The sequence below is a fragment of the Siniperca chuatsi genome, linkage group LG4 (genome assembly GCF_020085105.1).
Source record: "Siniperca chuatsi isolate FFG_IHB_CAS linkage group LG4, ASM2008510v1, whole genome shotgun sequence".
Classification (NCBI taxonomy): Eukaryota; Metazoa; Chordata; class Actinopteri; order Centrarchiformes; family Sinipercidae; genus Siniperca; species Siniperca chuatsi.
In genome coordinates, this window is record NC_058045.1 from 26568896 (window position 1) to 26591582 (window position 22687).

At 37.7% G+C, this 22687-nt stretch overlaps 1 protein-coding gene across 2 annotated transcripts in view; it reads left to right on the forward strand.

Annotated features, from left to right (window-relative positions):
- The first annotated feature begins 1554 nt into the window (after positions 1–1554).
- LOC122874454 (1-phosphatidylinositol 4,5-bisphosphate phosphodiesterase gamma-2-like) overlaps positions 1555–22687 on the forward strand; it is a 35362-nt gene continuing 14229 nt past the window's right edge. The window contains exons 1-14 of one of the 2 annotated variants that reach the window (XM_044192333.1): positions 1555–1739; positions 11893–12084; positions 14690–14839; positions 15872–15965; positions 16067–16114; positions 16608–16692; positions 16954–17034; positions 17134–17177; positions 17313–17385; positions 18493–18594; positions 18967–19085; positions 20643–20728; positions 20948–21065; positions 22412–22580. In XM_044192333.1, the coding sequence (XP_044048268.1) occupies positions 11901–12084; positions 14690–14839; positions 15872–15965; positions 16067–16114; positions 16608–16692; positions 16954–17034; positions 17134–17177; positions 17313–17385; positions 18493–18594; positions 18967–19085; positions 20643–20728; positions 20948–21065; positions 22412–22580 (1353 nt within the window). In that variant the 5' untranslated portion in view covers positions 1555–1739; positions 11893–11900. The remainder of the gene's footprint in view (positions 1740–11892; positions 12085–14689; positions 14840–15871; positions 15966–16066; positions 16115–16607; positions 16693–16953; positions 17035–17133; positions 17178–17312; positions 17386–18492; positions 18595–18966; positions 19086–20642; positions 20729–20947; positions 21066–22411; positions 22581–22687) is intronic. The other variant, XM_044192332.1, reaches the window with a different exon arrangement.

Here is a 22687-nt window from a genome sequence, read left to right on the forward strand (position 1 = left end):
TTATGAATTGGTGCTATATAAATATAATCAAATTGAATTAGCTAAGTTAGTCTTCATTTGATCATCTCTGACCTTGCCAGTAATGCTGTTGCCATAACCATAAATGACAAGATCTCTACTTTGACATCTCACTGTACTAATACAAACACCTGGTCAGATGCTGAAAGGCAACTCTATTCATCTTCCCTCCTCCTCTTCTGTTCTGCTATCATGCAAATTACTGAGGCAAGTTACACATGCAAATCTGTTATATAATCTTACAGCAAGTCACACAGCACACAGTGACATGATCAACGTCGTTCCATAAAGAATGTTTATACTCGTTTTTATATTTGTGTATGGAAATTATTTTATTATTTAATTCCCAGAAATGTGAAGATATTTTGAGCCTCGGGATCACCTCATTATTATTGTGTGGATGGTCACCCTCTATTACATTAGTTTCATATATTTGAAATTTATTTATTTTCATACTCATGGACGGAGCTGTATTTGCCATTATGTTTAATGGTTGCATTTGCTCAACCCTTACTTAAACTCAATTGTCTTTTCTTTACTTTAATTCTATGGTATGTGCTGTTCTGAGGACTTGATTTCAGTCTTGTGTAATGTTTTTCAAAACCTTTCTCAACCTTTTCACATGTCAGAGACCCCCAATGGTTTTATAATCAAATTCTCTTTTTGTCTTGTGATCCTATATAATTAAGAAATATCTACTTTGTTGTCTTATTTGAATAGTTTTTTAAGAGTCCTGAAGACCTAAAGTTATCCAGTAATTTACAAAAGCAGGGATTAGAGGAAATAAAGTGCTTTCTCTGCTACTGCTACCCTCATCCACAATTATTTCTTTAAAGGACATTTTTTACTCAGTAGCCCCTAAAAGATTTGATAATGTTTGTTTCATACTGAAAAGGATAACTGTCTGGCAAATACAGAACAGACAGTGGTGGAATGTATCTAAGTACATTTACTCAAGTACTGTATTTAAGTACAATTTTGAGATACTTGTACTATACTTAAGTATTTCCATTAATTACTTAAGTATTCCCATGTTCACTATATTTCAGAGGGAAATATTGCACTTTTTACTCCACTACATTTATCTAACAGCTATCTAGTTACTTTACGTAAGTATAGGATCTGAATAGTACTCTTTCCTTCTCAAGTTTTAATTTATAACTGGGGCTGTTTCAGGTGAATGCAATAATTCTTAGTCGTCTAAGGACCCGCTGGACCACCTTAATGGACAATTAGTAGTCCTCCTCCATACTTTGAGAACCATCTCTAACGTATAGATTTATTGTGTTTAAACCTTTCTCTGCGTCCTTGAGCTGCACTCAGCATTAGAGAGAACGGACTGCGAGGTTTTCACATTCTGTAAGATAATCTATAAAGCTAGGTCCAAAACATGTGTTAGTCTTCATCCTGACGGGTCAAAGTGGCAGCCCTTTCCGATGGCACTTGCATAGTGTAGTTTGCATAGATACCGTCCTTGCTTCCGGCCCCCCCCCCTTTTTTTTTTTTTACAACATTGTAGGCTATGCTTGTTGCAATGTAATACAAGTTAACTTTTACTTCCTTGTACACACAGATAGAGGAACTGACCGTTTTGCGTCTGGCCTTTTTTTTGTCAACACTATACATCCTCTCCAGCTTAATTTCATAACTTTCAAATCATGATCAGATAGAAAACAAGCGGCAACTTTGTAGAGCTGAAAATAATCGATTTCACTTGTAAGGTAAGTCTTTTACTTTCTTAAAATCTTTCTTTTAGTATGTGTTAAACTGCCTGTGGTGTGACACAGTTAAGTTAGAAGAGGGGAAATCCGCTTTTTACTGGCAGCAAATCTGCTGGGCTGCAGATGATGTGTGTCTGACCAGGCGGCTTGATGCAGCTCGCAGCGTGGAGTCAGTCCTATGCTCTGTCATACCGGCTCCACAGGCTGTATTCAGACACGGTTTGCTGCATTCACCATTATACTTAAATCTATTCTCGTATGTTATAGCCGAATGATGACTTGGGCTATTGGGTTCTCATAAGGGTGGTTCCCTGGAGTAACCATTTGAAAGCTTAGTGAAATAAGAAGAAAATAGGTTTACCAGAATATATAGCATAACAAAGCGCAAAGTTATATTTCATGTTTTATTATTATTTATATTTCTTATGCTTTGAACAAAAATGGCTTGGTATGAAGCCAGAGTGACATCCTAATTGGTCTATGTAGAACCATTTGGTAACGCAACGTACAGCGTAAATCTTCCCAGTTTCTAGTGTAATTTGTTTTGCACTGATGGTGTACCAATAGGCCTACAAGGTAACAAGATGTGAAGTTAGGGAATAAGGGGGTAACAATCTGGGGACCTAAAAATACTACTGTAGGTATTTTGTAAATAACACGTAGTTTAGGCTACCTATATTAAGGGATAAAGTATGACCTACTGAACAACCATCTGGCGTTTGGAAGAAATTTAAAGATAACTTACTGTAAGTATTTTAAACTACCGAGTAGGCCTACCTATTCTAACATGAAGGGGTACAGTATGATCATTAATGGGCAACAAAGCTGGAAGTTTGGGGGGAGATCGGGTAATGAGTTGTCTACTTTATAAATTGACACTGTTGTTACAAAGAGTGCTGTTCATTGTTGTTATGGAGTAAAGTTAGAATGAGGTTTCATCTCACAGCCACGGCAGTTGTAGAAGATGATCAGTTGTATGTCCTGTCACAGTGTAACTGTCATGAACAGGACACAACACTACAGTCATTGAAAAACTTTATTGAGAGTCATTCCACACTATCAAAATTAAAATATGATACAACGAGCTATAGGTCATATCATAGCTTTCAAACTCAGTGCATCTTCAGACAAGTTCAACTTACATTCAAAACTGAGCAGACCTAAAGCCAAAACCACAGGCAATAGCTATACAAACCATCCAGCTTACTGCAACAGCAAACGTCGATGGTTGACGCTTTTTATGACCTGTGTCAGGCTCACATTAGAACACAGAAATCTGTCCACCGGCTGGAAAAAAGAAACGACTGTCAAGTCAAGAACTGTTACAATCCCCGGACTTAACCGACACTGAGCATAACATTGTATTGCTAATATAAGAAAAACTAGCATTTGGAAAAACTAAGCAAACTGAACATGGTCACGGCATATAAAGTGGAGCTCAAAAATGTCTCAGACTTGCAAACCAAAATCACAAACGTCAAAAAAGAAAACCACCTCTTGAAAGAATCACTGCTGGACCTTCAAACCAGATCAATGAGAGACAATTTAATATTCAAAGGAATCCAAGAGAAAAATGAATAACTGAAAACATTCATGAAGAACAAACTAAACATCCCAGAGGAGGCTGTGAACAACATTACCTTCGCCTGAGTCCACCGGATTGGGAAAAAGAGGACATACGCCAGCGCACTCCAAACTTTAGCAGCAGCCATCGGACCCATCGTTGCCAAGTTTGAGCATTTCAAGCAGCGTGAATACATCAGAAGTCTAGGGAGAAGGCTCAAAGGGAAACAGTTCCCACCTCTGATTATTCTGTCAAACTCTACATAGACAATAAATTATTCAAGGACCCGAATATCACCCCTTGGCTACAGTGACTGTTAAACCTGTGAGACAATAATTGTGAACTAAGAGCTGCCGAAAACAGAACTGTTTAATGACTCTAATTCTAATAGTGTAATAGCTAAAATGTGTATTATCTGGGGACGAAGTTAAGGGGAAAAAGAGAAAGATAACAAAAAGAGGGAAAAGGGAGGAATGGGAAAAAAACATGTATGTATATATAGATACAAGACATTTAACATCTAAATGTGTGAGTGGGTGTATGTGTGTATAGGCGTGTGGGTGTGTGAATGTGTGTGTATGTATGTACATGTGTGTATGTATGAATGTATGTATGTGTATGTATGTATGTGTGTATATATATATGCAGATATATGAGTATGTGTAGGTACAATGTATAAGACGTGTGTATGTATGTATATATATGTATATCTGTATATTGGTAATTATATATATATTATTATTATAATCACTATTATTATCATATTTGGCTTTTTTTGTTTGTTTGTTTTGTTGTTGTTTTTCTCATCCCTAGTATGTCTCTCAGTCTACTTTACTCTGACCTCATCTCTCTTTGCCTCTTTATTAGAACCTTTGCTTTTATTGCCCAGTATCTATCCATTACCCCCATCTCATCTGTTTTGCTTAATGCTTATGTAAACAAATCCAAAAGATGTTACAGAAATGGATCAATTGCCTTAATATTACAATTCCACTCCAGTTGAGTCTTCAAATGCAAATGACCTTTCAACTCTACCACCAATCCCCGATTACACTAGTTTTCTGTACCCTGAATGTCTGTATGTTTCTGTGTTTATGTTACATGTTCTTTTGGTTTTTGCTTTATGTTTTCACACTCAAAACCTTAACCCACTTGCATCCTTACTGTAAATCGTGTAATTCAATACCACTTGCTACAATAACAATCCCATGGTATTGCCAGTGAAAATAACGTCATGGAATATAAGAGGAATCAGCTCTCCTGCAAAAAAAGACAAAAATATTAAACCACCTAAATAAACTAAGATCAGACATCTGCATCCTACAGGAAACTCATCTTACAGAGGCAGAAAATCTCTGAAAATTACAGCCAGATGGATTGGCCAGACGTGCCATTCCACATATAGTTCCAAAAAACTAGGCGTCTCTATTTTAATCAGCAAGAACATTTCATTTACCCATAACTCAACACTGACTGACCCAGAGGGTCGCTATATCATTATCACTGGAACCATTGGGAAAGACATTCTAACTTTAGCAAATATCTATCGCCCCAACTCAGACTATCTAATCTTCCCGACTTGCATATCATTCTAGGTGGTAATTTCAACATAGTACTAGATTCACATGTTGATCGTTCATCATCACCTTCCACCAATAAACCTAATCACTCCTCATCCTTACTTAAACAGTTAATATCAGATTGTGGACTGACAGATATTCGGAGACTACACCCCAGTAATAATGAATACTCATATTACTCACCTCAGCACAAGTCATACTCCCATATGGACTATTTCTTGGTTAGCAGCTGTATTATTCACAAAATAACTGACCCAGCCATCCATAGCATTGTCATCTCTGATCATGCCCCTATTAGTATAACTTTCACAGCAGAACTCCAACCCCATCTTCCCCTCAGCTGGCGCTTCAATAACTCGTTACTTAAAGACCAAGAATTCCATAACTATTTCAAAAAGGAATGGGCATCCTTTATCGAAACCAACAACTCTCCTGGAAAAACTGCATGTACACTATGGGAAACTGCAAAGACTGTCATGAGAGGGGAAATAATATCATCCTGTTCATACAAAAAGAAAGTAGAAATTGCTAAAGAACACATCCTCCAAAAAGAGATGAGGAGATTGGACCTTCTAGCCTCTCAAGCACCTACTGATTCAATAATGAAGGAACTTCAGAAAACCAAACATGAATTTAACAACATTTTGAACAAGAAAACCAAATATACTCTCTTTAAACGCAGACAACAATATTTTGAATTTGGAAATAAAACTGGTAAATTTCTAGCAAATCAACTAAAAGAACAAACAGTGAAATCTATCATTATCTCAATCCTGAAACAGACCCATTTGGAAATATAACTCAAAATCCCTCCACAATTAATGACTCATTTAGATCATTTTACTCAAATGTGTACACTCCAGACCAGAAAACCTCTCTAGAAGAAGTAGAAACATTTCTGAGGAATGTCTCCCTACCTATGCTACATGTACCTCATGTTCATTTGCACTACTGGACTATTTATTTATACATATATTGCATCATTTGCACTCTAGTACTATGTACTGAATACTGCAATAACTCATCTACTGCACTGTTAACTATTTCCATAAATTGTACTACTTTATATTTATTGTACTACTGTTCTGCCCAGTCCAATTCATTATTGTACATATCCATCAGTATACGTCTGTTTATAGTAATGCCATCTGTATATAATGTCCATAATACCACTTGTAAAATATTTTTATAATACTGCTCTATCCTGCATTTATGCACATACTTTATATCCTACACTTTCTTATTGCACTTCTGGTTAGACCTAAACTGCATTTCGTTGCCTTGTACTTGTACATGTGTAATGACAAGAAAGTTGAATCTAATCTAAACTAACTCAAACTAACTCTGTCGGCAGCTGTGGCTTAGTGGTAGAGCAGGTCGTTGCCTTTGGTGTGTGAGTATGTGTGAATGATTATTTGAGCAGCAATGATGAGCAGTTGGCACTTGCCATCAGTGTATGAATGTGTGTGAATGGGGTGAATGTGATATGTAGTGTGAAGCGGTTTGAGTAGTCGGAAGACTAGAAAGGCGCTAAGACTAGAAAGGCGCTAAGATTAGAAAGGCGCTAAACAAGTACAGTCCATTTACATTTACAAACCCAAACAGAAAACCTAGAGGTACCCCTCTCTCTAGAAGAAACCACAATAAATCACCTGGTCCAGAAGGCTATCCAGCAGAATTTTATAAACAGATCTGGCCTCTCCTTTCACCTTTGTTCTTCAAAGTAATATCTGAAATTCTCCAAAATACCACCAGGCCCTATCATATGAACACTGCCTATGTTACACTCATCCCAAAACCAAATAAGGACACCACTCAATGCTCCAACTATCACCCCATATCATTAATTAACACACACACAAAAATTATAAGCAAGACTTTATCAGTTAGACTTGAATCAGTAATTTCAGATAGTGCATTTGCCTACAAAGTCCTTGATTTGGCTCTGCATCCCCATTGATTGTGTCACTCACGTGCATCTCTGGCCCTGGCTTATACACCACCCTGAGGTTGTAACTCTTCAGAGCCAGCAGCATGCTCTGCAGATGCTTCGGGGCACTCAGAAGGGGCTTGTTAAATATGGCCCTGTCGAGGACAGGATATTGTGAGATTGCCTCATAGCTTGGTTGAGGTGCTTTGCATCGATGCATATCCGCAGCTTGTCAGGTTTCTTAACAATTACCATATTGCTAATCCAGTCTGTTGGCTCTGTAACTGGAGCAATATCGCCCTCTTCTTCGTATTTGTCGAGCTGCTCCTTCACTGCTGTCTGCATAGCGACTGGAACATTGTGAGGTGCACACTGGACTGGCTGAATCGCTGCATCTAACTGAAAATACACCTCACCTGGCACAGATTCAACTGCAACAGTGAAAACATCTTGGAATTTACTAACCAATGTATCCTTAGTCTGGGGCCCAACTTGAACATTGTTCACAACATTAGGGTCTGCTGGAATGGTAAAATGCATGAGCCCAAGGCGCTCACAGGTGGACCCTGAGAGCAATAGCTGCTGACAGGCCTCAACCACTTGAACCACCTCAACACAGGCATCAATTGGCCTGAGTAGAGTTTGAGTTTGGTGCTGCTTTCCACGAGATTGTCTCTGGGTGCATACATACATATGCATTCCTTTGGTGTATATGGGTGAGTGTGTATCTAAAAAATATCACACCAACAGAGCAAACATTAAAATTCAGCACAGTGGATCGTCACATCTTTGTTTCATATAAACACTGGTTTTCCTGAAGCGGCTGTGTTTGTGCATGCGTGATGTGAACACATATGGCTGTATTGGCACAGTATTTGTTATATACTGTACATTGCTGCTGTATCAGTATGAGGAAATTTGCTAGTCTAAAGAAGTCTGCAGTGATCCCAATAGGGACAGTCCCTTCACAGGGGTAAATGTTTCAGCAGGGAAAACAGGGGAATAGTTGTGTAATAATGTCAGTTAATCATTAATTTCTTTACAGAACACTGAACGCTTTTGAGTTTATATGTTAGGGTTTTTTTAATACATGCATTAGTGTAGATGAAGGCAGACAATTGATAGAAAGAAACAAAGCACTTTTATGAATTGTTTCTGCACCTAAAGTATATACTCTAATACATTTCTTTAATACACATCTAGATTTAAGAATCCCACTGCCAGACAATTTTTTGTATGAGGTTATTGGCTTTCTATTTGGTTCTGTCTTGTCTTTAATTACAAATTCTTTCTATTTCAGTATAGAAATATACTACAAAACTCTCCACAGTACCTTGTTATTGATCATTTATAACATAGTTTAGTTAAAAATTAATTCAGCAGAACGCCTCTGGTGGCACTGTTTTGTTTTGATATCTCTCTGGTCATTTGCAAGTTAAATATTCGGTATTGTGGCATACCACGTTTAACACCCTTCAACACTACTCTCAACTCCACACGTACAGTATGGGCACACACTATTTTTAATGGACTTTTTGATCTTACACTATCACTGCACTAGTCTGTTTGAGCCATAAAAATGCTCTGTTATGATGTCATCAGGGATGTATCTGATTGGGCTTGAGACTTAAAATGTTTAATAGAAAGCCTGTGTTACAAACTGAAGGTGGTGGGGTGTGAAAGAAATGGGCATTTAGGAGGCAGAAAGTGTCTAATGAAAGATGCTATTGAGTTATATTATGCAGGGTTCCCACAGGTCCTTGAAATCCTTGAAAGTTTGTGAATTTGAGGGGAAAAAAATCCTCGAAAGTTTTTGAAAATAGACATAAATAGACATGGGTCATTGAAAGTGCTTGAATTTATATATTTTGTGCAAAAATAGAAACGGTAAAGTTCTATTTTTTTTTTACTTAAAGTAATATCCCTGTAACACATTTAAGCCTCAAACTATGCTGTGTTGGGTCCTTGAATTTGAGGGAATTGGGCCTGGAAAGTCCTTGAAAAGTCCTTGAACTTGATGTTTAAGAAGGTGTGGGAACTATGATTATAGAAAATGTTGCATCTAGTGTTTTTGGCCCATACTAGAAACTAAGGATGTCTCAATCAAGTTTTTTTGGCCCACATCCAAGTCCTTCAATTGGGCATCTGCCGATCCAATACTTATACTTAGGCTACCTAAATGTTGTTTATATATGAAGGCTATCTGAAACATTGAAATAACAGTAGCCCTCTAATTTGGCACACCTGATTTTCATGAGTTTCTTGATACAAATAAGGTCCTAATTCAAAACTATTAAGTTGATCAGCTTAAATTATTGATATGATATCAATAAAAGTTTAGCTAACTGGGAGAATGTGACTCCTGAAATTGACGTGAAGCGATCAGCTAGAGAGAAGACGTAGCACTCTGGAGATGTTGGGACTACAAAAACACTTGCGGTTGTACAGTAGTGTTACAGAGTGATGCTTTTTTACCTCATAAACAATCTTTGACAGAGTAACGTTACAGTTACCGGCTTGCAGAGAGCACACAAACCCATAAACAGCCAAGTTTAATTTTGGTTAACTTTTTAACGTTGATGTTAATTAGCGACAGCTGATATGACCTGCCGCAGCCGCTGTTTGTCATTTTAACTGGCTAAAAATGAGAAGCCAACACACAACTATAGTAGGCCTACCTAAATATATGGTACACTGCTCTTTGCTAATAAGAGAGGAGAGTCAATCACTGGGGCAAACAAATAATCTTTCACATTTACACACATACGGAGCGGAATGCTCGCTGTGCCGGCTGTCATTAAGGGGAGCAGCACGCTGCAACACTAGTAGCTGAGGTGGACAAAACACAGGTTCAATAAAGAACATATTGGCTTTATTTTAGCCAATACCAATCCATTAAAATGTACAATACTGATCCTTTGGATCGGTTTGGGACATCCCAACTACAGACTAAATGTCAGGATATCTCAGCCATTCTTTTTTAATCTGTCTCTTGTGCCCCAGGTTTATGGAAGTTCAATACTAAATCACTGGAGTAGCCCTTTAAGGCTTCCTATTGACCATTTTGGCAAGGACAGGTGAAAAGTCTAAAGCCTTATGCATGTTAGGTGGATTTTGAGAGCTATGGGTGCTTTAAGGCAGGAAAAAGAGATGATCATAGATGTACCACCAAAACTAAAGTAAGGTTTAAAAGAATAAATTAAAAGAAGCGTTACAGGCAAGAGTGGACATTTCTGTGAAGGAGTAGGATTGTTGTGTTTCTGAGTCTGCTGTTAGTTTTTTATTGTTTCTCTCCTCTGCCAAAGCCAGAATGTGTTATTAATCGAATATCTTGTTAATTTTTTTTTATTGTTTTATATATCCACTGGTCCCAGCTTCTCAAATATGAGGATTTACTGTTTTTCTTAGTCATATATATTAGTAGGCTAATCTATCTTTGGGTTTTGGATTATGGTTTTGGACCATTGGTGTCTTCAGACAAGGAATTTGAAGAAGCCACCTTCTGGGAAATTATAATGGTAATTTTTCACTGTTTTCAGACATTTTATAGACAAAAAAATTGATTAATCAGGAAAATAATCTGAAAAATAATAAATAAAATGTCCAGGCCTCCACCAGGGTAAAGATTAAAGAAAGATGAGAACACAATATGACAAAGAAATGTGGATGTATATGTCCCAGTGAGACCCAGGCTGAGCCCAAAATGGCAGCGATACCAAAACAAAAGCCCATGAATTCTTGGCGACCTTAATTAGGGGATAAAAAGATGTTTTCTGTCTGATCTAAAAAATGTAGGCAGACCTGTATTCCTAATGTCAGTTAGAATTGTCATGTTTTAGAGAAAACAAGGTAGTTCTGTTATCTTATCAAATTCCTTTGTGAGTGACAATGACAAGGGATGACAAATCGAGTTTAGTTGAGTTAATTTAAGTAAGTTGGTGAATACATTACTCATTACATTACAGAATGTCACTGTCTCCATTACTGGAAATGTGTGTTTAAACCAACACACAGCTTGCAGTTTAGTGTGGCAGAGTGCAGAGTTGGGCAGGTTGGGATTCATAGATTAAGCATTAAACAGAGAAATTGCAAGTGGGATAAAATAATGTTTAATAGCCTACTGTAGTTTTGTCCTAGGTATCCTATTGTGCTTGCTAACACATTTATATTGCTCTATGTGGTGTATGTGTTTTCCTCAGGGACATTCTACACTAAGGTTTAAAGGTCTAATATATTTTAAAAATGATATTGCTATACAAACTAAATGTGCCACCACATACTAGTGTAAGGTGAGAAACAAGACAACGAGATGTTTATGTTATACATCTTCAGTCTGCCATGAAGAGTATTAAAGAACATAACATTGAATGCCAAGTAATTTAACAATAATGATGAAATAATGATGAAACAATGATGCAATATGATGCTTCCTTTCAACATTGTCCTGTGGTATGTAGGCCAAACAAAGACAACTCATCATTATACTGATCATTCCACACTGAGCACTGGATTTTGTGACTCCTTCAGACCTAAAGTTAAATTTGATTTATAGTGCTGCAGGGGGAAGCTTGTTTGCAGTTGCGCTCGTAGGAAAAACCTATATACACTTTTTGTAAGGCCATTGCAGGACCCATAGATGTGTCACAGGAAGCTAATTTCACTCTTGGCCGTTGCCAACGTTACTGTATGGTGCCAAAGGGTTTTTTTTAACAACCTGTAACATGATTACATGATTACAAGTAAAACTTGATCTGCAAGTTTAGAGGACACATTTGCTCAGACTTGACAAAGCTCCTCTAGAGCCACGGAAGACATTATGCGACAGTTTTCACAGAATGAATAGTACTAGTGACTAGTTAACAGACCTTTATGTGTAGAAAATTTAAACATCTTAAATCTTTTGAAAGATGGAAAGATTAAAATATCTCTAAAACGACACCTGCAGAATGAGCTACATGAAGGTGATTTGACTTTTAAAAATGTTGTAGTTACTCAAGAACACTTCATAATCTACACCTTTTACACTGTCAGCAATTGCCTGTGAATGAACGTATCTGTGTCTCTCCTGTCCTGTCTCAGCTGCAGAAATGGCTTGTTGGGGGCAGCAGGGCGAGATGACGGAGTACAAAAAGATTCTGATCAAACGGGACTTGGAGATGGGCGTGGTCATGACGGTGTTTCGGCAGAAGGCGGAGCGGCTCACTGTGCAGGTCATCATGGAGACCCGGCAGGTGGCATGGACACGTACCGCAGACAAGACTGATGGTGTCTGTGAGTATTAGTATTTTTCTAAAAACAGTGACAATATCTCTTCACCATTAAAACCACTGGCTAGTATGTTTTTGCATAATTTGTTGACTGAATTATAATGTATAGCTTTTGTAAGCTATAAGATGCTATTTCATGCAGTACATTTTACATTATATGCATGAAGAACATAATAAGATCTATTGTCACTTCTTAACCACACAGTTATTGATGACAAAATTGTTTATCTGACTGAACCCATTTACAGTCCTTTAAAGGTACTCTGTGGAGTGTTTTTTTCCTCTAGTAATGCTATAAAGCAACGTTTTTCCGAATGAGTTTTGTTTGTAATGTGTCATGCACACGGATACACATGCACACGCATTCCATCCAGCATCCATTCCTGCCACCGGTTTCATTCTCTGTTCAACAGTTTGGGGATGATAATGCACGAAGAAGCGTAGCAATGCGCCCGCAAAGAATGCGCCGCAGGGATAAGAAGAGGCCAAGCTGGCAGACAGGGATGTAAACAATGTAGGATTTGAAAATCAGCTTTTCAAATGCACACAATGTGTTTTGGTGAGAAACAGTAAAAGTAAACAGAACTGTTTGTTTACAAGGAAACTCCACAAGGCATCTTTAATGTTACTGAGCCCCTTTAAAATATCAGTTCATTAAATCACAAAACTTTACCACAATCAAAATTCCATTCACCTTTATTGTATTGTAATAGTGGCAGAAGTCTCAGAGGCAGATATAAAAAATCCTGCAAACCGAAACTATCTGCCTACCACTACGGCTTAGTGGGAATCTTTTTTTTTTGATTCGGGAGAACCAAAAACTACAAAACCCTGGGAGAAAAAAAGTTACAGTGGCAAAAAATTTGAATTTAATATGGTGTGGATAGAAAAGTTGCATTATACATTCGATGGTCAGGCCAGCACCTTGCATGGCAGCTCGCTGCCATCTGTGTATGAGTGTGTATGTGAATGGCCGAATGAGAGGCAAATTGTGAAGTGCTTTGGATCAAAGCGCTATATAAATGTAGCTATTTACCATTTATATATGTTAATTATGTAATAAAGCGGAAATCACCATGGCTGAATGTTGTGTTCTAAGATGCAGTGCCTCCCCTGGTACTACTAGATACTTGATCAAAATGCTTGGTTTTTAGTAGCTACATACTAGGGTTTTTTTTAAGTGTTCCTTAATGGGATTCTGAAATACATTTTATATATTGTTCCATCACGAAGCTATTAAGGCTTAGAGACGGGTATGTTTGGGTATGTGCTGATTTAGACGTCTTTTAAGGTGTCACACATGGTGGAAATGGTTGCCACCATGGCTTCACCTCAGTTCCAGTCAGTTGCAGAGGCAGGAGAGAACGCTGCTCTTGTCATCTCCTTCCCCACATTTCTTCTCAGCTCAGCTGTAATGTAGCTGAGTCATCACCGCCATACCGTAATGACCTCCAGATTTAAATGACACATCAGTCTGAGATCTGGAAAGGCTGTTTGAAGCATATTATTTCATGTAACATGCAATTCCATATAGCCATTTTGGAAAATCAGCTACAATCCTTAAAATCCTTTATGTAATCTTAACTCCTTCCCTGAATCACCACGCTGGACGAAAATGAAAATGCAACTTTTTTAATGGTAAATTAGGGAAATGGTAAAATTGAGACAAAGGATACAATTAACATTTTTCATTGTTTTAAACCATACAGTAAATGCATACAGCATATCTACTGCATCTCTAAATGTTAGAGTACAAACAACAGCTGTAACACCGTAGCACCTGCAACCTCAAACTCCAGTCCCCAGAGGACTCATGACGCCTGCCACGATGTAGGGTTATTATGACAGTGATGCCCACACGACTAATGCACATATGTTATTTAATTACTGTAATTACTTTAATAGTGTAAGTTTCATTACAATTGTTTTTTTATTCCATTATTATCTTTTGCTATTTATTACATTATTTATTATTGAAAGCTGAGGGTGCAAACTATTAGACTGAGGGTGCAAAAGCATGCATTGCATAAAACCGGAACTGAGGTAACAACACATAAACCCTGAGTTGTTTGTTTGCCTTTTTGTCTAAAAAAAACAAAGAACCACTGTGGCATTATGATCATCATGCTATAGACAGCTTTCAGGTCATGTAATGCACTAGCTAGCTGCCATACTACAGTCCTCAGCCCTTGGGCAACAGTAGACATGCGGTGTCATTCAGGGGATTTCATTTTGTACATTACATTCCATCATGACAACAGTCATAGTTCCTAGGACATTTGTAATGTAGCTCTAAAGCCTCTATACCACTGTTTAGATACTATTTATAGATATGTGTGTGTGTTTTAATATATTGACTTGCCAGCATCACAGTCTGTCCAAGTGTGAAAATAACCATGCCCTAAAAAGCGCTAACTATAGGAGTGACAGTATAAGAGCAGAAAATGTGTGAAACTGAAAAAAAACCATGTTATAGCTATTATATTGTTTATCACTTGTGTTTTGTGATTCTGACTATAGATGAAATGATGTCTTCCCCAGCGATGATGATTTACAAATGGCAAATCACCTCCTTCAAAAATATTAACCCGAAATATGTTGCGTTTCAGTGGACCTATTTGAGATCAGAGAGGTTCGTCCAGGGAGGAACTCCAAGGACTTTGAGCGCTTTAAAGATGGCAAGGACAAACACGATAAAAATACCTGCTTCACAATCTTCTACGGCTCACAGTTTGTTCTCAACACCCTCAGTCTGGGAGGTGAGGGCTCTACGTGTGTTTCTAGCCTTGTACATGTTATGCTATTTCCTGACATTAAAAGAGTCTATCCATCTGCCCAGCACTTCTATGCAGCATCTCTGGCTATTGCGCAAGTTGCCAGATACGGTCGGTGAGCACAGGTTTTAGATTTAGTCTTGCACCGTGATACCAAACCTGGCAGCCGCCCACAGTCAATGCATCCAGTTGTTGTTCGTTGATGCAGCATATAACTCCAAACCACAAATTGTGGTTTTTACATTTCTGTTTGTGTACAGGTTAAAAAAAAACAAGATGCAATGTGTTCATCAGTCATCTTTTTGGTTTGCATTTTTTTTTACACTCTGAAAAGAGCAGGCTATCCTCTAGTCTTTATGTTAAGCTAGGCTAACCAAGTCCTGACTCTAACTCCGTAATTTTTACCAAAATGTTGAATGATTCTCTTAAAAGATTAACATGAAATGAAAATTATTCTATGTCCAGGAGAAAGTTGTACACTTGTCATGGTAGACAACTCTCTGGAACACAGTGAAGCACTGAGCTAACCCAATAAATTGATGTTAGTTTTGGATAAGACCAGAGGCAGAACAGATGTGTAACAGAAGATATGAATGTGCAACTTATTTGTTTAACTTTAAGCTTACAAATCTCATTAAAGATTGTGCACATTGATGAAGCAGTTTCTCACCAGTTCTTAGATTTTCCTTTATCCACCATCATTATATTAGGTCTCACATAGTCTCATTTGGTATTGATGTACCTGATCTATTTGCATGTTTGTTTTTTTTTACTTTTTTACAATATCATCAAGTGCTTTGATAAAGCATAGATTATGTTTAGTGCACCCTTTGCTCCATGAAGTGTGTTGAACAACTCTCCTCGTGTGAACAGTGAGAGCTCAAAGGCCAGTTATTTCCCAAACAGCAGATCTGATGTCCATTATGTTTTAAAAGTAGATCCACTGCTCATGATCCCACAGGGCTAAATGTCTGTACAGTACATACAGTAATATTGTCTGTTTTGCATATTTTCCAGCTGATTCTGTGGAGGAGGCACAGAAATGGCTGACGGGACTAGAATTGCTGAGGCAAGAGACACTGGCCGCTCCAACTCCGGTTCTTGTAGAGAGGTACACACACACACACACACACACACACACACACATTTACACAGTTACTAGTGATAAATACTCATGTAATCGTTGATCTCTCTGTGTTATTTTCCCTCCAGTTGGCTGAGGAAGCAGATGTATTCTGTCAGTCAGACCAAAACAAACAGGTACTGTATATATATGATACAGTGGTTACTCATACTAGCTCTGTACATAAATGATACAGTCAATATTGTGTCTAATGACTGGTATGATATGACATGATAATACTTTTTTTTACTACATAAATGATCGTAGGTAAAAACTGTTTTCTACACTAATCAAATTTCAATATGTGAGAAAAACATTGGAACTTATTGAATAGCATGGCTGCTCTTAAAGAAAAATCACATCTTTTATCAAAACTGGTGATAACATTCAGGGATTTTTTTCCTAAATATTTTACATACAATAGCACATCTTGAATGCATTAAAGATCATATTTATGATAGACAACAGTATAAGAGTACAGTCTAGACCTGCTCTATAGGAAAAGTGCAATGAGATAACTTCTGTTATGAATTGGCGCTATATAAATAAAATTGAATTGAATTGAAAGAGGATTCCTTCCTGGGGCCAGATGTACACATGATGCGTACTGTCTTTTTGTGTCCTTCCCAGCATCTCTTTGAAGGAGATGAAGGCTCTGCTTCCTTTGCTCAACTACAAGGCCCCCAGCTCTCGTGCTCTCAAAGACAAATTCCTGGTACTCTTCTTCTCTTCATGTCATGTCCTTATCATTGTTGTGTGTAATTAATTCTAATTAATTAATTCAAATTTTTAACTTTTTGTCTTAGACATAGACAATTTAGACATAGACAACCAGTGGACTATTAATCTATTTTACAAGGAAAACTACATCATTTCTGTCATATCAGAGATATTAGACATGACCTGATTTGGAAATAAATATTCAAACTTTTGGTCTTGTAGTCTCAGTCTTGTGCTTTTATGTTCTATTTCACAGGAAGTGGGAGCAAAGAAAGACCGCCTGGATTTCGAGCAGTTTCATAAATTGTACAACCATATAATGTTTGAACAGAATGAGGTGAGTCTGAATTGATCACATCAAAGTAAATATATACTGTATATATTATTGCACATATGTCTTTCCAGCATTTTCATTCATATTATTTTTTAAACTCAGATCCTTGATGAGTTCAAAAAGGAATCATGTGCTTTTATTCTGGGGTGAGCACCTGTTTTTTTTCATCTTTGCTAAACACTTGATCTTAACAAACCCTGATGTAAATGAAAGGCAGCTTGTAACTATAGTTTGTAGTTTGTCGTGCTTTATCTGTGTGTTTGCTCTCTTCAATTATACAGTAACACAGATAAACCAGATGCCTCAGCAGTTCTGCTCCATGACTTCCAGCGGTTCCTCATCTACCAGCAAAAGGTAAAATAAGCTACAGTGAATGATTAGCTCACCAGACAAGAGAGGTGTTGTTGCAACTTTGCATGTCTGACTTTTAGTGATGTGTTAATGAAGATTTAAGTTGGGAATTTTTAGCATAGGATTTTATGCAGCATGTTTAATGATTCAAGATGAAAAGACTAGATTTGGCAGTAATTGTTCGCAAATGTACTGCAAGCCAATAATAAGAATCTTTGTCTTGTCAGAGTTTGATTTAAGAAAATTATTTGACATCCAGTTTTTGACATCAGCTGTAGGACGCAGCATACTAAAGTCAGTGGGCTTTATTTGAAGGTTATAGCTGTGTGTCATCAGCATAAAATGTAATGAGATGCCATGGTGGCAAATAATAGTTCCAAGAGGGAGCATACAGTGTATAGTAAAAATAAAACAGGACCCAGAATTGACGCCTGAGGTACTCCAAACCTAGTTGTGGCTGATGACGAGTTATGATTGAGAACCAGTTTAGGGTGATGCCAGAAATTCTGACCTGAAACTTCTTAGTCTCAAATAAACAAATTAAAATTGTCAATATCGTTTTGCTAATGGTTTAATTGAATGATAATTTTAGCACTATTTTAAAACAAATTATGTTTTCTTTACATCATATTTCATTTAATTTTCTTTACATAATGGCCTATGTAATACATTTACCTTTGTCATCGCTTTTGGTACCTGCTTTTGGTATTGAATTTTAAGTAAATCATCCATAAACTCCATCCAATCCTTAATTTTAATGCTTGGTATTATTCATAATTAGTTGTTATGTTCTCTCATGTTGTCAGGTTCTCTGTGTGGAAACACTGAATGAAAAGATTTTTAAAAACATGTTCCTGTCATCATTCACATCAAAGGAAACTGACCTATTGTGATTTTAGAAGACAGACATAATTTTGTTTATAGCCTAATTTTTTCTCTTTCTCTTTTGTCAGTTTGAATGAAGCATTAATGTAATCTTTTCAAGACAGACAAATTATTAGAAGCAAATGATTGCTCATATAATTATTTATAATTGTTGATTATTTAAAAGCCCCACAGACAGTTCATTCACTCTAATGTTTGTCTTTTTTGTGTCCCTTCATCCTTCAGGAATCCTGGGCCAGTGATCTGAACCAGGTCAGAGAAGTGATGACCACCTTCATCGATGACACCATGAGAAAAACCAATGATCCTGAGTTTACTGTCAGCGAGGTATTCTGTTGTGTGCCTGCATGTATTGTGTGTGACAGAGATAGAAAATGCAAAAATGTAACACACAGGCCACTGTATGCAGAAATTGTTTTTATGGTCATTTGGAACCTCACCACTGTATTTCATGTAACACTGAGCTGAATTTGGCAGGAAATAAAAGGCTAAATAGTTATTTGTAGGAATGCAGTTCAGTGACTTAGGCAAGAAGTATATGTTAAAAGTATGATGAAAATTGTTTGGCTTGAAAACTAATGCTGAAAGCTTTGTTGTTGTTGTTATATTTGAAGTTTTACCATTGCTAACATGAATCACACAAGTAATGAGGGACTTTATTAACTTATTGTTGAATCTGAAGCCTTTCTCTTCTTCTAGTTCCTCAGTTTCCTGTTTTCCAAGGAGAACTCTGTCTGGGACGAGAAGTTCTCAGAGATCAGCAACCTGGACATGAACAACCCTCTGTCCCATTACTGGATTAGCTCCTCCCACAACACGTCAGTATGACTCCACACACACACACACACACACACACACACACACACAATTGTTATTTAAATAGTAAAGACAACTGCATCTAGATCCCCATATCAACAAATACATATAATGATAGAAATTCATGAGATACAGGCACCAGGTTGCAAGTAATGGCTTTATTGGTTGATAAGTGGTTAAAACAATGATTCAAATCATGTACTAAATTGCTGGAGTGCTCCTTTAATGACTTTATCATCATTTCTACCTTCAGAATATACATAGATCAGTGGATTAGTAGTGTGGTTTTCAGTGACCTGGCAACCCAAAAGTTGTTCTTATTAATGGCTTATAACTGATCTGTAAAGCATTAGTCAATTATTTACTAACATGAATAAAGCCATTAGTTATATATTATTAGAAAGTGGTCCCAGATATCCTGCTAATTAATCAACAAGCAAACAGGACCAAAACACAACCTCCACAGCAGAATATTGGGATTCAGGTAGGGCAAGTTTGGTTATTAGCAGAAATATTAAAGATATTTATTAATATTAATATATGATTAATACAATTATTATAATAATGTATTATCAAAATTATTAATATTATTAATAATTAAGGGGCACCACCCTGGGATCAAGGACCAATAACCAAACCTGACAGACAGTCTCAAAGGTGGCTGTCCACCTAAAAATGTGCTGATATTTAGAGTACCATCCTACATTAATAACGGGGACAGTGAAGGGTGGGGGCGTGGCCATGTGGGTCACAGAGCCAAAATGGCGGGCTGACCTGTGAAACTCAAACAAAGGGACAGACCTCAAAAGGAGGACAAGCTCTAATTGTCTAATTGTAATAAAGCACAGTTATTAGCTTCCACAGTGGCTAAAGCTAACACAGCTATCGTGCTAACACAAAGAAATGCTTACGTGCTAAGACAAAGGAAAGCACACAGCAATTATAGCACAGTGGTCTGTTACTCTCAGACCCAAGTCTCTTACTTGAAAATCGCTCTTGGTTAGCGATTGTATGCGTCAGTCCGTTTGGGCAATCCAGGGAAGGCCTCACGAGCTTGGATACTGACGGAGCCGGGTCCACACTATCGGTGGCTCCAATGGCAAAAACTGTTCCTTCAAGTGGCAGCAAAGGGAAGCAGTGGTCGACGTCGTGGGGAGAGAGAGGCTCAGTCTTGTTCAGCAAACACAAAACAGCCTGACTCTCCCAGGAAAATAAAAGTTCACATGATGTGCCTTCCTGTCGTAACAAGGGTTACAGTGGAAAAGATGACGAGCAGTGTGTGGCGCTAGGCTTTATAGACGTGATGTCATCACAGCTGTACGCCGAGCTACAGCTCGGTTTGAGTTATTGGGTGTGGGGACTTGGTGCTGTTCTACTGTCTGTCCTTTGTTTCTCAGTCGAGCCTCTTAGTGAAGGCTTCAGTTTTTCCAGGTAGGCCTGTCCTTGTCTCACACGTGATGAGGCCCAACAAGAGGTAAAAACACAACAACAACCAAGGTTTTAATTTTGTGAAATATATATAATCTAGCATGTATCCTGTTTTGTGTGTTCTTCAACAGCTACCTGACGGGTGATCAGCTTCGTAGTGAGTCGTCCACAGAGGCTTATGTACGCTGTCTGCGTCTGGGATGCCGCTGTGTTGAATGTCAGTATATAACAGCCCCATTGTGCTACACTTAGATCATGGATGTATTTTATTTTACATTTGGCAGTTACATTAACAGTATTGGTCTCATTTTGGGCAATTTTACCCAGCACAAATCAAAAAGATTAGAGGGGGGTGGCAGATAGATAAATAATGCTTTATTTTGTGTCTTCAACACCTGTTTTTTTGTGTGTTTTGTGTGGTGCTGAATCTGTCCAGTGGACTGCTGGGAAGGGCCCGGGGAGCCAATCATCTACCACGGCTGGACCAGGACAACCAAGATCAAGTTTGAGGATGTGGTCAAAGCCATTAACGATCACGCTTTTGTCACGTCAGAGTAAGAATCACAAAAAAACAACAACACTGTCACGATAGAGCTCAACAGTGACCGCCCACTTTTTGAACAGCTCCGGTTCCGGAAGTGACTTTCCCATTAATTCACTCCACTGACGTTTCAGAAAATCCTTATATGAAGAGTTTTAAGCCTGAATCCAAGCCAGTCAACTGCGAGATGAATTGTGACAATAAAACATTTGATTCAGAGCAAAAAGGCAAAGGTACAAGACTGTGTACATAATTATTTTAAGAGTGAAGGAACAACGCATCCCATACACCATTGCAAATGATACCTTTCCAACAAATTCCAACCTAACGATAGTAGTGTGCCTCTTCACTAGCCGTTCGCAGGTTCGCATTCACAGGTGCGATAAACATTTCCATGGTAACAGCTAGCTCCACCAATCAAAGACGTCACTATTATACTTTAGGATAGTGGGTGGTGTAGTATTTCTCCATGAGATTGTGAATGAAACGTGTTTTCGTTAAAATGAGGTTGATTTCATACAGAATTCTTCTACAGGAGCATATACCATCGTTTCACAATCTCATAGCTCGTGGTAAGTCTACCTTGGATGGTTACAACAATATGGCTAATAATCAAAGTCCTTGATTCAGAAAATGAATGGGATTTTCACTTTTGGAACCTCACTGTTGAGCTCTATGTCTGTGACTTTATGACTTTCTCACACTCACACACACAGCCTTCACGCACACACACACACACACACACACACACACACACAAGAATGACAGCTTTCCAGACTTTCCCAGCTGATACTGAATTCATGTAAAAGAACACTATGTTCATTCACTTCCTTTTATTTACAATAGCACAGATGCCATTCTGGCCATAATATAGGCCTGTGGTTGTATTGGGCAGCATCCAGGTCTGAATGTCTATATCACTGGTTAGATAAAAGGTAAAACAAATTAAGGGTGATGATATCTGATTCTACTCTAAATCAAAATAATTTTTTGTCCTGTTTTTTTCAGTATTATTCTATATCATTAAACTCCAACAGGGTGTTTAGTCTCAATTTGATGTTTAAAAAAACAAAAACACTTAATGTTTTTAAATCCCTGGTGCAAAGATTTGTGGTTCCCAACATTTTGACTAAATAAAAGGTCATTATGCCACTTGTTTTAGTACTTTTTTTTGTTTTGGTTCTTAAAAAAAACTAAATAATCTTAAAGTCAGATTCCTTTGAACCATTGCCTCAAATCCCATTTCCTTTATGTAATAATATATTCAACTTATTTAACTGATTTTTAAACTGACTCATTTAAAATCTATGAATTATTTTTACTCAAACACATCTTGATAACCATGCTTCTCTCTCTCAGCTTCCCAGTGATCCTGTCCATAGAGGAGCATTGTCCTTTAGAACAGCAGCGTCAGATGGCTCGTATCTTCAGAGAAGTGTTTGGAGACAAACTGCTGACTGAACCTGTGGAGCAGATGGCTGAGCAGCTGCCTTCACCTACACAGCTGAAGGGCAAGATCATACTCAAGGTATAGTGTGTGCGAGCGTGTGTCTAAACATGCTGATGTGTCAGTGGAATGGGTATATCAGTGAGGAAAAGTTTTGTTTTGTTATGTGTTATCATTACTAATGGCCA